Source organism: Triturus cristatus, chromosome 2_2 (genome assembly GCF_964204655.1).
Source record: "Triturus cristatus chromosome 2_2, aTriCri1.1, whole genome shotgun sequence".
Lineage (NCBI taxonomy): Eukaryota > Metazoa > Chordata > Amphibia > Caudata > Salamandridae > Triturus > Triturus cristatus.
This window is the reverse complement of record NC_140582.1, coordinates 1219466952-1219481619: the sequence shown is the minus strand read 5'-3', so window position 1 is coordinate 1219481619 and position 14668 is coordinate 1219466952. Positions and strand designations below refer to the sequence as shown.

The 14668-nt window shown below is 43.2% G+C and overlaps 1 protein-coding gene across 2 annotated transcripts in view; it reads left to right on the top strand.

Moving 5' to 3' along the window:
* The first annotated feature begins 437 nt into the window (after window positions 1-437).
* Window positions 438-14668, top strand: part of LOC146863427 (uncharacterized) — a 262248-nt gene continuing 248017 nt past the window's right edge. Inside the window, exon 1 of one of the 2 annotated variants that reach the window (XM_085642853.1) lies at window positions 438-669. In XM_085642853.1, the coding sequence (XP_085498979.1) occupies window positions 546-669 (124 nt within the window). In that variant the 5' untranslated portion in view covers window positions 438-545. The remainder of the gene's footprint in view (window positions 670-14668) is intronic. The other variant, XM_085642852.1, reaches the window with a different exon arrangement.

Genomic DNA, 14668 nt, shown 5'->3' with positions numbered 1-14668 from the left:
AGCTGGTTTTTTTTTTGGGGGGTGGGGGTTGCAGATATATATATATCACGAACTCCACCCGAAGGTATTGGAGCGCTTTACATAGCACCAGTTACGTGACACAAGAACACATTCGTTTTTGGCAGGCGCAGGGTGATTAAGTGCCCAGAATCACAGGAAGCTGCGTGGGCGCCGAGAATCCAACCTGGTTCCCAAGCTGCAAGGGCTGCTCTGGCCCTAACCTCTTCCCAGCTGTGCCGTCTCCAGGAACGCCACGCGAGCCCCCTGCTGGTCAGGACTGGTAATGCTACTTCCGCCTAGAGGAGGGATCGCCGACGCCCTTTAACTAGACGTGGCAGGGCAGCATTGGTGATCACCTGTGCTGCCCGCTCGGCTCGGATGACTCCCCCCACTGCTCCGCCCACCTCTTTAAAGAGCACAGCCCCGCTGGAGACAGCTCAGTGTGGAGTTGTGAGCGCTGCGTGAAGAGGCTTGGAGTGGAGAGAGCGCCTACAAATCGAGCTCTGTGCGCTATACGATACGTGTGATCTCTCCTCCGAGACGCTATGGCCAGGCCACCGATGCTGCTGCTGGCGTGCTGCTGTGTCCACACTCTCTGCTACACGGATGACAGGCGCGGGGACACCTCCAGAGGAGCGCCACAAGTTAGAAGAAAAGAGAGAGGGCTCGGTGGGTTCCATACTGCGAAGTTTCCCCGAGCGTCACCCCTTTGAATCAACCCTTCATGCTTCCGAGGTCGGAATCTTGTGTAACCCAGATCCGTTTGCGGTTAGATCTGTGGTCCGCTTAAACTTACTCCACATTGTTGAATAGTGGTAGCGCTGCTTGCTTCTAGTTGCGCTACTGACTGCAGGCAGAGTTAGAGCACTATATTAAGACTAAGAGGGGACTTTCCATAGCTCTTTTAAAAGCTTCCTTAGAGTTCGCGACGCTATAAGATGGCACCTTGATTTAAAAAAATATATATAAGTGCACTACATAGGCCTACAAACGTGTGCGTGTGTTGTAAACTGTTTTGCTAGCCTTGTCAAGGTTTTAAAGCGCATTGTGGCAAGAAGCACGCTACTCCGGAGCCCAAGGCTATATGTCACAGCTTTCCAAACGTTTCATGTTGGTGACACACTTTTTGGAGATGCATCATTTTGGGACACAGGCAGTGTAGCGAGCGAGCCCGAACCACTTAAGAGCTGTTCGGAGGGGGGGGGGGTGGGGGCTAGACACACATTGGTCTCTTGGTCTCCCTCTCTCTATCTCTCCCTCTTTCTGTCTCTCTCTCACGCTCTCTGTCTCCCTATGTCTCCCGCCCTCTGTCTCCCTCTGTTTCCGTCCTGAGAGAGGGTCGATTTTGTATCATAGGTGCCCCTGACCCGTTCTGTCCACACCTGAAGTATGAGACCCTTGTCCTTGCCCTGCCTGCCTAATTTGTAGGCTGTGTTAAATTGACCAGAGGGTCCTGTGTTCCCATATAATGGCCACTGCAGATGTGTCAAGCTAAAGAACACAGGAGATTTATACATTGTGTGTGTGTGTGTGTGTGTGTATATATATATATATATATATAATTCGTGTACAGTACCCATTTTTAGGTCTCGCTGAGCCAGCGCGCATACGCTGCTCGGAGAGACATTTTGTGTGTGAGTTTTTAAAGTGCTGCTGGCTGGCCTAGCGCTAGCATGCAAGTGAGTGGGCATGCGCGCAGCTGCCATGCGCTAGGCCAGCCAGCAGCACTAGCGTGTCATTGCGATCACTTTTGCTTTCACAGCAATCGTGATCGCGATGACTTTCGCGGCGCTTGTTTTATTTTACTTCAATTCTGGTGAGCCGACATTTTGCCTTCTTTTATTTAACCCCCTCTGCCCTCAAGCTTCCCGTTTTATTTTGCTTCAATTCTGGTGAGCCGAGTGTGAAGAAGTAGAAGATGCCAATCTGTTAAGATGCTTCTTTATTCAGGACATACATCATCCAAGGTCTCATCCACAGGACACCAGGCTTCAACTGTCTTAAACAGCGACATCATCAAGCAGATGTCATTACATTCCATTCTATTTTAACATTCTATAGCTTGTCATCAAATACCTACATGCTATGTTAACACATACTGATATCAAGGATACCACACACCTCCCCCCGAACCAACAATAACAATACAATTGTAAAAATGAGAAAACATTAGAAACACTTCAACTCATAATCATGCAAAGCTGTAGAAACTCAGACGGCATGTGTTAACATTATAATCAGTCTAACACATAATCATGCAGAGCTGTTGGAACTTTAACAGCACGTGAGCTCCTACGCAATAAGGCACTACCAACCCTTTGGGTGGGCTTACTCACTGAAATAGATACCTTGTCACTACTCTCCGATAAGTTACTAGAAATGGGTGATATCCTATTTAAGTTCCAAATGCGCCCATCATTCAGTTTAACCGCATTATTAAAAAGTTTGACAACTTTAAAAGGAGAGGAGAACTTTGAGCCAGACACTTTATGAGGGAGTCGTACCCTAACCTGATCCCCAACATTTACACAAGTGTGAGGCACAGCATGTCTAACATCAAACCTACTTTTCCTTTGTAAGGACTTGGCACTTTGTCTTGCTAACATTTGAGCATCACTGCAATTATTGGTCTCAGCCCCTTTTTCCCTCATCCAAGATTGAAACAAAACACTATTAGGAGTGCGACCTCTGAAGAGTTCAAAGGGAATTCCACCCTGCGATTAAGTCAAAATGCCTTAGTTGTGGGAAGGTGGGTCATTTTACCAAAGCATGTAAATCGCAAAAAGTAAAAAAGGGTAAGCGTGTTAAAGAGATAGTAGTAGAAGAAGAAAGTGATTCAGACTATGATGATGTTGACTGTGGGGAGGTCTACCTACCGAATGGTGATAAAAAATGTAAGGGTCCTCTAGACGACGTATGTGTCAACAATTCTTGCATCAAAATGCTTTTTGATTCAGGTGCTAAGATCTCGCTAATACCGAAGGTGTTCTTTGATAAGGAATTATGTGGTAAGGTCAAGGTATTCAAGCCTGACATCAAACCCCTAGCCTATGGTGGACAGCCTATAAAACTATTTGGGTATTTTTTAGGTGATATTGAATATAAAGGGAGGTTAACTGCAGGCAAAATTTACATCTCCTGCAGAGGCGACAGCATAATAAGTTGGTTTCATCAAGCTGATTTAGGTGTGTCATTAGCTCCTGGCTGTGACCCGTGTATAGTCCTTAGAGACCTATGTACTTCCTCCAGAGATGTTTCTCATGATTCTATTGTTTTGAGCTCAGTGTCTTGCAAAGATAAATCAAGTACTGACTGGCATTCCCAATTTAAAAAGGTGTTCAACGATAAACTAGGTTGTCTCACGGGGTTTACTCACAGCATAACTCTAAAAGCAGAGGCAAACCCTGTTACATGTAAGGTACGTAATGTACCATTGGCGATGCTAGAGCCAATGCGTCTTGAATTGGAGAAGCTAGAAAAGGAAGGTATCATTGTGGAGACTGAGGCGAAAAAAAAAAATCAGTCTGTAGATGTATGTGCAGGAGAAAAGATCCCATCCTCGTCGCCAGTGTGAAGAAGTAGAAGATGCCAATCTGTTAAGATGCTTCTTTATTCAGGACATACATCATCCAAGGTCTCATCCACAGGACACCAGGCTTCAACTGTCTTAAACAGCGACATCATCAAGCAGATGTCATTACATTCCATTCTATTTTAACATTCTATAGCTTGTCATCAAATACCTACATGCTATGTTAACACATACTGATATCAAGGATACCACACCGACATTTTGCCTTCTTTTATTTAACCTCCTCCAACCTATGCCTTCACGCTTCCCGTAGTCTTTTGTGGTTGGTTAGCTTTTTCAATCTTGTACAACTTAAAAAAAATTCAAACCACACTACTGTTTTGTGTAAAGAATCTAACTTGCATAGTAAAGCATGAGAATGTGGTTGCTTTGCAGAGGCTTTCGAAAGCGTATTATGATCTATGCTGTTATGAGGGTCTGAATCACTGTCTCTTGAAGACTACACACATCTACATACTTTTTTCTACCTATGCACTTCTAATCATTGTACATTAGTTTGTTATTCCTTCATGAAAGAGGAAATGTATTATCCTTAAAATTGGCATACTATAAGCTTTCCAGAGGTGAAAGCCGTACAAAGAGAAGTTGCAATTTAAAGAATATCCTGTCTTTGCTGTGCATTTGGTGAAAACATCGAGTCCTCTCCGGCGTGTTCTGTTAACGATTAATATTCCTTTTAGAATTTGGAACTTCCTTTTGTGTTTTTTACTCTGGATTTTAGGTCTCGCCTTGCTATCGCGTAAGCGATTGCCAAGCGAGACTATTGTAAGCGTGTTTTAAAAGTGCTCCCAAAAAACGGATTGCATGGCTAGCACGCGCACAATCACGCGCATCGTGCCGCCATGCAATCTGCTTTTTGGGAGCACTTCAAAGGGTCCGCTCCCACGCCTGGAATACGCTCCCCCGCCCACAAGCGCGTGCGTGCCACGCTCCGCCGGGCTTGTTTTTCTTGTTTAGATTACTAGAAGGGGCGGGTGCTTCCTGGCACGACTTGTACCTTCTGCGGCACACACTATACATTTTGAAAACGACCAAAAATAGATAGTCGCTGGCCTGAAATTATAATTGACATGCCTTGCTACTTCAGTCAAGACCAGGGTGTGCTATTTCAAGCTCTAAAAAAATCTGCTCCCTAAAAGGTAGTGCTTTCGGACGTTGTTGGTGCTAAATCCTTCGTACTAGCCCTATGATTTTACAAAATACTTTTTTTCCCCCAATATATATTTTGATCATGATATTGTGGTTGGTTATCTGTAGTACGTTATGTCAGTATTTATATGTAAGTCCTAAACATTGTATTGCACGCATAAAACTATTTACACTCGCAGGTTCTGTTTATTAGGCGTGATAACGCTTTTTAAGGAGGTGCAATATTTATATGTAGAAATAAATGCATAATCAAATTCCTGAGCGCATTAAGGCATTATGGCCTCCTCTGCACTCCAAGTACAGCCCCCAGATTAAAGGCCTTTGCTGCTGGTACGACTAGCGTCCAAATAAACTATTCATCGCTTTAAGTGTCAACCAGACTATTTAAAGTTGATCACTTTCCAAAGTAAATGCCAGTGAAGAGGAGGATTAACCTTCAACCCTCATTGTAACATTTCATACGCCCAGGGGGCTTCGCTTAATGGTACATGGGGCTGTGAACAAATCTGTGACTTAAGCAATTAAAAACAAGCATTGGCATTGCTACTTTGATGTTCTCAGTGAGCTGCGCGGCCACTGAGAACATCAAAGCGGCCGCGAAAGTGATCACCATTTGCCTGCCCCTCCCTTATCCCACTTCCTGCTTGTTTTCCTTCAGTGCCTGTTTCTTCCTGCACTCGTGTCTGTGTCTCCCTGCCCCAGTGTATGTTTCTTTCTGCCCCACCGTCCGTGTCTTCCTGCCCCAGTGTCCCTATCTCCCCCGTCCCAGTGTCCATGGTTTCCTGTCCAGCGTCCATGACTCCCCGTCCCATCGTCCATGTCCCAGTGTATTTGGGCTTAGCACACCTAGTGTTAGCTGTTGTAGTCTTGCGTTTGCTTAGTTTATTTCCATAAAGCTTAAATACATTTGGCATCCCACAGGTATGCAAGAGCCACACCGCCTCTGAGCCAAAACCTTATGTTTCCAGAAGGACCGGCAGATGAAAAGGGGGGAAAAGAAGAGGAAACATGCGTAATTATTTACAGTTTTATGAACCCCAGCGTCCCTTAATATTTAAAACAGCAGCAATTCCAAATTGATGAGCCTTTTAGAGCCACCAGCCCACTTTATCGCTGCAAATTAGGCGGGGATTATTCGCCACAATAGAGTGCCTCCCGCACTGTAAATCAAGCGTGTGGGGGCGGGTCCGGATTAACGTCAGAAGTAAATCTGCATGCCGCCTCCTTCACTGCCCCCCGGCCGCCGTCCCCCAGGGCCCGGTCTGGCTCCATCACACACCGGCCTGGCGACACGTCATTTTCTCTTGGTTGTTGTACATTATGGCCTGTTTTCGCTTTTCATTGGAGCCAGTGAAGCAAAAAGCGGTCAGCCCCTCCGTGAAATTGCATATGCATTACCATCTGCCTGTGCCGCCTTATTGGCAAAGGGCTACACGACCAAAGAGGTTGGGTGTACATTTAAAATACGGCGAATTCGATTCTCTTCGACCACGGATCTTTCAGAGGTTCAAAGCGAGGTGGGGGCTGGCCAATGTTTGGTGCGGAGGCACCTTCTATGCAGGGAATCTCAATCGGATTCTGTAAGATTCTCACGTGGGCTGGTGTTGGGAGATGTCAGCTGGGCTGGGCACAGTCAGAAACACTTTATGAAGTCTGTTGTTAGGCTAGTGTACTTGTGATAAATGTTTGTCACTAGTCTGTCCGGTTGTGATCAAGATGTTAGAGTTTCACAGTTTCTTAGCTTTTCAACTCAGTATTGTAACTGTGTGTTCTCTTCTGTATGTGTTCGTGTGTATATATATATATATGAGTATATCTGCATATATGTGTAACTCTGAATGCCTGTATGTGCTTGTCTGTGAGTGTGTATGTGTGTGGTGTGTGCACATGTGAGCCTGTCACAGTGCAAGCCTGTTTCTGTGAGTTTTGCTATACGAATGTCTATGTGCATGTCTGTACTATGTTTGTTTGTCTGTGTTTTGTGTGTTTGTATGTGCGCATGTGATTATGTCGCTGCGCTAGTCTGTTTCTCTATGCGAATGTCTGTTTGCTGTGTTACTGTGCGTGTGTATTTTCTGTGCGCGTCTCTTTTCTTTTCGGTTTTGCTTAGCTGTGGACAGCCGCCATCCCCTCTTTACAACCTGTTGGAAGGCCAGGAGCGGCCCGCAGGATTAATGGGATAGTCGAAGTTTGTCAGGTCCCCCCCCTTTCTTCTCCCCCCCCCCCCCCCCCCCCCCTCATGGGAAGGGTAGAGGTTTCCAGCTTTACTGCAGAGCCGAGGGCAGCAGTGCATGTGTTGTGCAGTCGAGCTTAGAATATGCAGTTTCACAGTAGGGCGCAGTTTGTTCAGTATCGCAGTCTGTCACTGCTTACTTTGTAAAAACAATAAGTATCCGGGCCCTCGTCAGGAGGTCACTGCAGCCTGCACCACCATTTGCCCCTGCCAGCGCTGCCAATAAAAGCACCAGCACAACTGTGTGAAGAGCGGCTGCTGTTTGTGCGTTTTAACAACACCTGTTTCTTCCATCGAGATAAAATACTGCCAGTGCGCGGGACCCTTCTATTTGTGACTAACGATGTCTGCTTTGAGGTGAAGCTGAGGTGCTTTCATCTGCGCCAGTCGGGCAGTTTGCTGTTTGACCTGAGATATCTGAAGTGCCCTTTCTGTCGGTATTAATGGTGAGGTTCATTGCATTTTTTAAGCTATTAGTATTGTAAGTAACAATGCCTTATATTTATGTTTTAAAACCCAAAACATAACTATAAGGCATTGTTATTTACAATGCCAATAGCTCAGACTCTCTTAACTGCGAGACCTATTGCATTGCAAATGCTTGTTATATTTCCTCTGAATGCTACTTTTTGCTTTGGATAATTGGCCCATCTGGGACCAGACATGTCTCATTCTATGAAAAGGAACCGAACACAGATGCAATCCGCCCTCCATAAACTATATTTGACCACTGTTCTGTCTGTCAAGCGTGGCTCTAATCTTTGTCCCCATACGCTGGGTCTTCTTTCACATCTACTGTGCTTTCACCCAGCAGGAAGGCATTTCTCACACTGTTTACATTATTAGTTGACACGTGACATGGTATTTATTGTCTAATCGTGTGAGAAGGAAACTGTTATTTCAACTAATGTGATTATTATTTCTTTAGGCGGCTCCTCTGCCAGCATATTGTTTGTGGCAAACAGGGTAACTGTTCATTGAAAAAGGTGATGCTAGAAAAAAATATATATAAAAGCCCCATGTAAGGAAATCGCTGCTCCTTGGAGAATCGACATTTTGGGCAGAGCTGAACCATAACAGTAGATATCGAATGCCAAGCTTTAATGGAAATAGACACATATGTTTTTTTGGTTTTCAAGAATTCTTTTTTTTCTTCTGGCTTTGAGAAATAACAAGAAATATAGTGCTCTCTACCTCTATCATGAGCCATCCATATTCTCAAGGCTCAACTACGCTCACTTCTCTCACGAAAACCAATATATGTTACATTTATTTTCGTCCTTTTTGGTTTATTAGTCTAGTTTTGCACAATTGCTATTTAGATCACTTTGTTAAATCAAACAAGCTCTTGCTAAGACTGTGTAGCCGATAAGATTCACAGTAGGACACTGTCTGAGATGGCCCGCTTTGTACTAATCAATTTACTAACAGATTTTCAGTGGATTTTTTTGTGTATATTGTTTCTTGATGACATCCAACGGTGCCTTTGATTGGCAGCTGAAAATGAGAAATTGGTCCGTGTACCTTTAGTCTATAAATATCTTTAAATTCTGTAACCTAACGAAAACATACATTCCTCCTTTGAGATGCTTTCTTACGCAGTTAGGCAACGCTAATCTGTGCTCCCTTCCACTCTAGTTTCTTCCACTGATGTTTGTGGCCTGATATTTGGGGATCACTTTCTGTCACTGATGGGTCTTAGCAGAGGTGGGGAGAGGGCTATGTTCATTCCATTTCGTGGTTATTGATGATGAGGATGTGACTTGGGCACCTGAACTTCTTCTAGGTCACAGACAGTTTTCTAGATTACAATTACTAAATCCTAGCGCCAGAGAAATGGTTGAGGCTCTCGCACCAGGCACTCAACACGGAAGCTAACCTACATTCTTGGTCTGGTTGCACTGGCAATGAAAATGTGTGTACTTTTAGATACCACCTCTGGGAAAGCCTAAATGGTTTTCCATATGGGTAAGGTAATCCTACATCTTGTTCTTGTAAAGGTCCTTTTCGATTTTAATAAGAATCGGACAATCTTGTTTCCTACTTTTTACAGTTATAGCTCACTAATTTCACATTTCTCTCTATTGAGACTGCATTTCCATGTTTTGTTTATAGTTGCTGGTTGCACGCTTGGGGTAACATGGTGTGAATATTGTACAGTTGTTGGAATATTAGCTGTTAATGTTCTATTTTTCATACTGAATCTATTATCCACAACTTTTGTTGTGTACCTGAATTACCAGTTATAAAATAAAACGAAATTGCAACCCAGAACCCTTCTTCTGATGCCACCGGCGTTCTACCTAATTTAATTCTCTGGAGAACTCTCTGGTTTTACCTGGGCCTGTAAATGCACCTCCGCTCTTATGTATCTGTTTTAAGCAGCAGTAAAGCCTCTGGAATCCTTTATTTCCAGCTGTGTTGTGACTTCTGTCTTCAGAGTAGTACTTGAATGCTGAATCAGCCAGCAAGGCCACACCAGTGGATTTACAGTTCGCCCTCCCTCTGGGGGTGATGTGCTAGGTGACTACATGGACTATTCCCTTGGATGTTTTCAAGAAGGATGTATGTGATACTAGTCCTAGGGTGATTGGTGGGTTTGGTACGTTTTTGAGAAACCTCTCCCTGGCCATCTGTAGCATTATTAAATTAGCCGCCTCCTCCCTGTGGGTTCTGTGTTTTGAAATCTTCCTTTCAGTCTAGATTTTAGAGCATGTTGTTTGGGATGTAGTAGCAAGTAAAAGTTGCTCACCCAACGGCTCTTGGATTATTACTTCTTTAGCATCCTCCCTCCACAGAAGCAGCATTCCGTTCCTGGTGTCTTTTTATGTCCATACTTTGCTGGGCAGATGGAAAAAGGAAAGCTGCAGGAATGCTTCCGTGCACCGTTCTACTAAGTGTGTTCTGTGTTGTGCAAATAATGCTCTTGTTCCCTCTGCATAGGGAGGAAGGCCTATCAATTTTGCGTAAGGACTGACTTGTGCAAATTCAGAGTCACTTGGTTATTAACGTTTGATTTCAGGGGCATGTTGGAAGATGGATCATATAATTTGGAATCCATATCAAATAGACTTGTAACGTGCAAACGATTACCTTGTTACTATTCCAAACAGTTTTACCCCGTAGCTATAGGGAGTTTTGAAACAGATTTGCGAGTTAGTATGCTTTAATTTTGTTATTTACCTCTTTGACGGCAGTATTTACTATTGATTAGTGTACCTGTTTGCTAATATTGGTGGTTGTTGCAGAGCCTGATTCACAAGGTTTGGCACTTCTGAGGTCAGGCCTGCAAAAACAGGGATGATTGAATTTTAAATCCTCATTCCTGGATAATGATTTTTGGAAATTTGTTTGCAAAATGCAGAAATTCATCTGAAAATCTACCCTTAGTTTACAACTGCTTCCTTTGCAAATGCAGGATTCTGGTCGTCCAGGCAGGCAGTCCTGGCAAATTAAATGAACAATATCGGAATCCTAGGTTTATAGATGCAACCATTATTTAGCAATTACTCTCCTCCAACATCTGCAAATGTATGTAATCTCTTTGATACAGGACGGTTTCCAGCATGTAAAGGTGAGGTAAGTCTTAAAAGTGGTGTCCCCCCACAGGAAGGAAGAAAATCCACGTGGAGCAGAAATAAATAAATATATAAATGTGGAAATGCACATTATTCAGGAATGTAGAAATGTTCTTCAGATGGAACTTCCGCATGTTTAATTTTGTGCATTAGAATACTGCAGGAAATCCATCTGTGCCTGTTGTAGATTGTTTATGGAGTGTACTTGGGATTCATTTGAATTTCCAAAAACACGAAAATGTGCTAAAACATTTGGGAACAAATTTTCATCTGTCTACAAAAGCCTTTGTGAACTGGATCCTAGAAAAATTGAAAGGCGTTTAGCTTTTCCGAAACTGTTCCTTAACTGGAGCAGAAAGTAATCTTTACTGCATGCATGCGATTAGGCAATTATTTCTGTCGCTGATATGGTATCTTATAAATATAACCCTAAGGATAACCTGGCTCAAATCATACAGGAAAATATACAACTCCGAACCCGATCAGGGTTATTAATGTATTGGGATGAGTCTCTTGTATTCCCCTCACACCCTTTGAATATCCTCTTCAATGGAACACCGACTCAGTAAAATATATGCTTGTGGCGTAACCAGATACAACAAGCCTTGGCCTAGTCGATAGGTCTCGCCTTTGGGACCTTATAAGTGTTTAGCCATGCAACAGTTGATGCTGTTGTACCAATGATATTGTGCTGCATATATAAATACTTATAAGGTCCCAAAGGCGAGACCTAGTGGCTATGCCAATGCTTGTTCTGCTTGCCTATGCAATTTACGACGAGTGATTGGCCTGAGAAACTGACCTTTTCACCTAGTCTACGGTCCGCATTAAGTTTGTAAATGACGAGACATCTGATAAAAATTGCAGACAAAGCTTTTGGGGTAGACTGACGTAGGTGGAAGTGGTGTGATGACGTTATTGTAGGCGCCTCTCATAGCCTAAAAACCATATAAAAGGGGAGCTCACACAATCCTCGACGGACTACTTCGCTGTCTGTATGTAGGTAACAGGCTGTGTAGGTTTTTCCCCAAGAGCTAAGAGCTCTTGTCTTGCTTAAAGTGTCTTGCTTTGCTTAAAGTGTCTTGTTCTATTTTACCTATATGAAATGTCATGTTATGCTAACCATTGTTCTCTTCACTTTTGCATTTAAAATGTTTTCTATTGTAATTGCAGGATTGCTCACTCTTGGGTAATCGTGAGTGTTCCTAGGTAAAAGTGTTTTACATTCTGAAAACATTTTCCTTGATGTAACTTATGTTTCTCATAATGCATTTATAAATGTGTCTTTGACGTTTTGTCTTTCACTCTCTCAGACAGTACAATAGTTTTAATACGGAAATGCCATCCTATCCATGTGACTATCTGGATTCTGTATTTTTATGCCTTTGTCTTGCAGTTTTTGAAGTTGTACCTTCTTAATTAAACTGCTAGACCTCTCAGTATCAGTTTCCATGGCTCACATGTCTATTGCCTTCATTTTTAGAGCATGCGTTCCTAGGGACCCCGGTTCAAATTAAGGTGCCCCTTTTGTCCCTAACTCACTCTGTGAAGGCTCCCAGGGCTCTGTGCACAGCCCCCTGCCCTCTTGACCCGTAATAAATCTTCCTTCGAACATTTTGGTGCCGTGTGACTCGGATTGGCAGTACCAGCAGACGACTGAGACAGCTGGGACCAAGAGAACGCGGTCTAAACACTTGTGACTCCTTTATGACTGAAACCTCAGAGAACAACACTCTGGTAAGACTGTGTGCTGCCTGACGTGATTGTGTCTGACAGTTTCTGAGAGGAGCGCTTGTGAGACTTCTGTGTTCTTTCTCCCTTTCAGTTTTTCTTCCCTGTCTGGCTGGTCTCGCTAAAGGACATTCTAAAGCTGAGGAAGCTTTTGTGTGACATGGAATTCTGAGCTAGAGAGTGAAGTTGGAAGTTAGGTGATTTATGTGTTTTTCTTGCTATAAATAGACGTATGCTATTGTTGTGCCTCTCGTAGAGCCAAGGGAAAGACTGCGTCTGGCGTCTTTCTAGGGCTCCCTTTGCTTCATTGATGATATAACTTGTTACCGTGCTTTTGTGTAAAAAAAAAAAAAAAAAATAGCCAAGTGTAGTCAGTGGTGCTCAATGTATTATTATTGTTGTGGCGTGTTAGGGTGCCTCTCGACATGGTATAAAAGGGAGGGCCTCTGTCAGGACCACCTGACAGGGAGGGAAAGGTTGCATTTACAATATTTCAGTAATTATTTGTATTTCTATCTCCAGTACTCCACTGAATTCAGTGGGGACCCCTATTTCAGTACCAGTAGGGATGAGGTTGATTACTCTGGCTCGCGTAGCTAACGAGCTTAGGGGTATCTCCTGTTTAGTGTGGATTACAAGTGGTTTCCCCTGGATGATTTATTAGATGTTATGTTTTTGCTAGCTTAAACAAGTTTTTTTTTTTTTTTTTTTTTTTTTTTAATTGTTTAGGGCTTACATATTTTTTTTTTTTTTTTTTTAACGAATACGGAGATGTATTTTGTGTAATGGAGATGGGAGTTAACGCCTGTCCAGGAAGGCAAGGAGTTTGCATGATTCAAATCTCAGCTTTTTGCGGGCTCAGGAGCGATTCCGAGTCCCGGATAAGATGTGCCACTCTACGTCTTGTGACTGGCACATGAGGATTTATGATGAGCAGTTATCAGACTTCCTTGGCTTTTGCGAGGGACTGTCAGTATATATTTTTATTTCCAAAGACAGTCAACATGAGTATTGTGTGATTATGGTTTATGAACAGAACACCTTCCAATGTGGTTTTCTGTTCTCTTCTTGTGTTGAAATGAAATGTAAAGACGTTTATTTTTTGCTATGTTATTTTAAGACACCCTTCTGTACGCATTTGGGCCACCAGAGGAGAATGCACAAATAGCACTGTGGGTGTGTATATATATATATATATATATATATATATATCACTTAAAAAAACCATAGGTTTCAGACATGTTATAGTTAGCTGGACATTTCACTCGTAAAAAACCAATGAAATTCCCCCGTTATAGTTAGTGCAGGCAACTATAACTCACGCGACCGCAATCCTCTGCTGATGCTAATACTGTATTTAGACACTTATTTGCCCATGTCTTCTTCCATTAAATTTTAGCTATACATATATTACAAATATTTTTTTTTCATAAAGACACGTCATCAGCAGAGGATTGCGGTCGCGTGAGTTATAGTTGCCTGCACTAACTATAACGGGGGAATTTCAATGGTTTTTTACGAGTGAAATGTCCAGCTAACTATAACATGTCTGAAACCTATGGTTTTTTTAAGTGAATTTGCAAGGTTTTTTAAATGCTAATTCCTAACTATAACTTGTGTGAAACCTATAGTTTTTTCAGTGAATTTGTACGGTTTTTTAAATGCTAAGTTACTTTACGCCATTCGTGGCGTGCGCGCCCACTTAACGCAGTTCGTTCCGTGCGCGCACGGTGCGCTTCGCGCACAGTGAGCACGCGGTGCGCTTCGCGCACCGCGCGCCCACTTTACGCAGTTAGTGCCGTGCACGCAGGGTGGGCACGCGGTGCGCGATGTTACGCTGGACGTTACGCTGGATGGGCCATGTACGCACGGACATATTGTGCGCTTCGTTGTGAAAGGTAATGTTTGATTTTTTGTTGTGCTATGTTGTTGGCAAGGAACTCTGTTCAGCCGTTCGGGCTGTAGCTGTGTCTAAAGGTCCTATGGAAAAATGCATGGGAAAAACGCGTTTTGGGACCCCCCTTTTATCTCAGCCCCCGCTTGACGAATCCCCCCGAGACTTTCAGGGTAGGAGCGGAGCATAGCGCCCCATTAGTTTTGAAAATTTCGCGAGGATTCGTCAACCGGCGCCAAAGTTATTCAAAATAGAATGTTGCGGTTTTCCTATGGAAACAGGGTCCTAACTATAACTACCTACTGGCGACTGCCAGTAGGTTATATATATATATATATATATATATATATATATATGACGTGTACATAATATGCTTCACATTTTGTATAATTGAAGTGAGAATATTTTACGGTCAAATGTCTTTTTATTATGGACTTTTCTAGCATGCATTGTGGTTGTCCTTTTAAGCATCTGTGCCTGGCGCATCGACC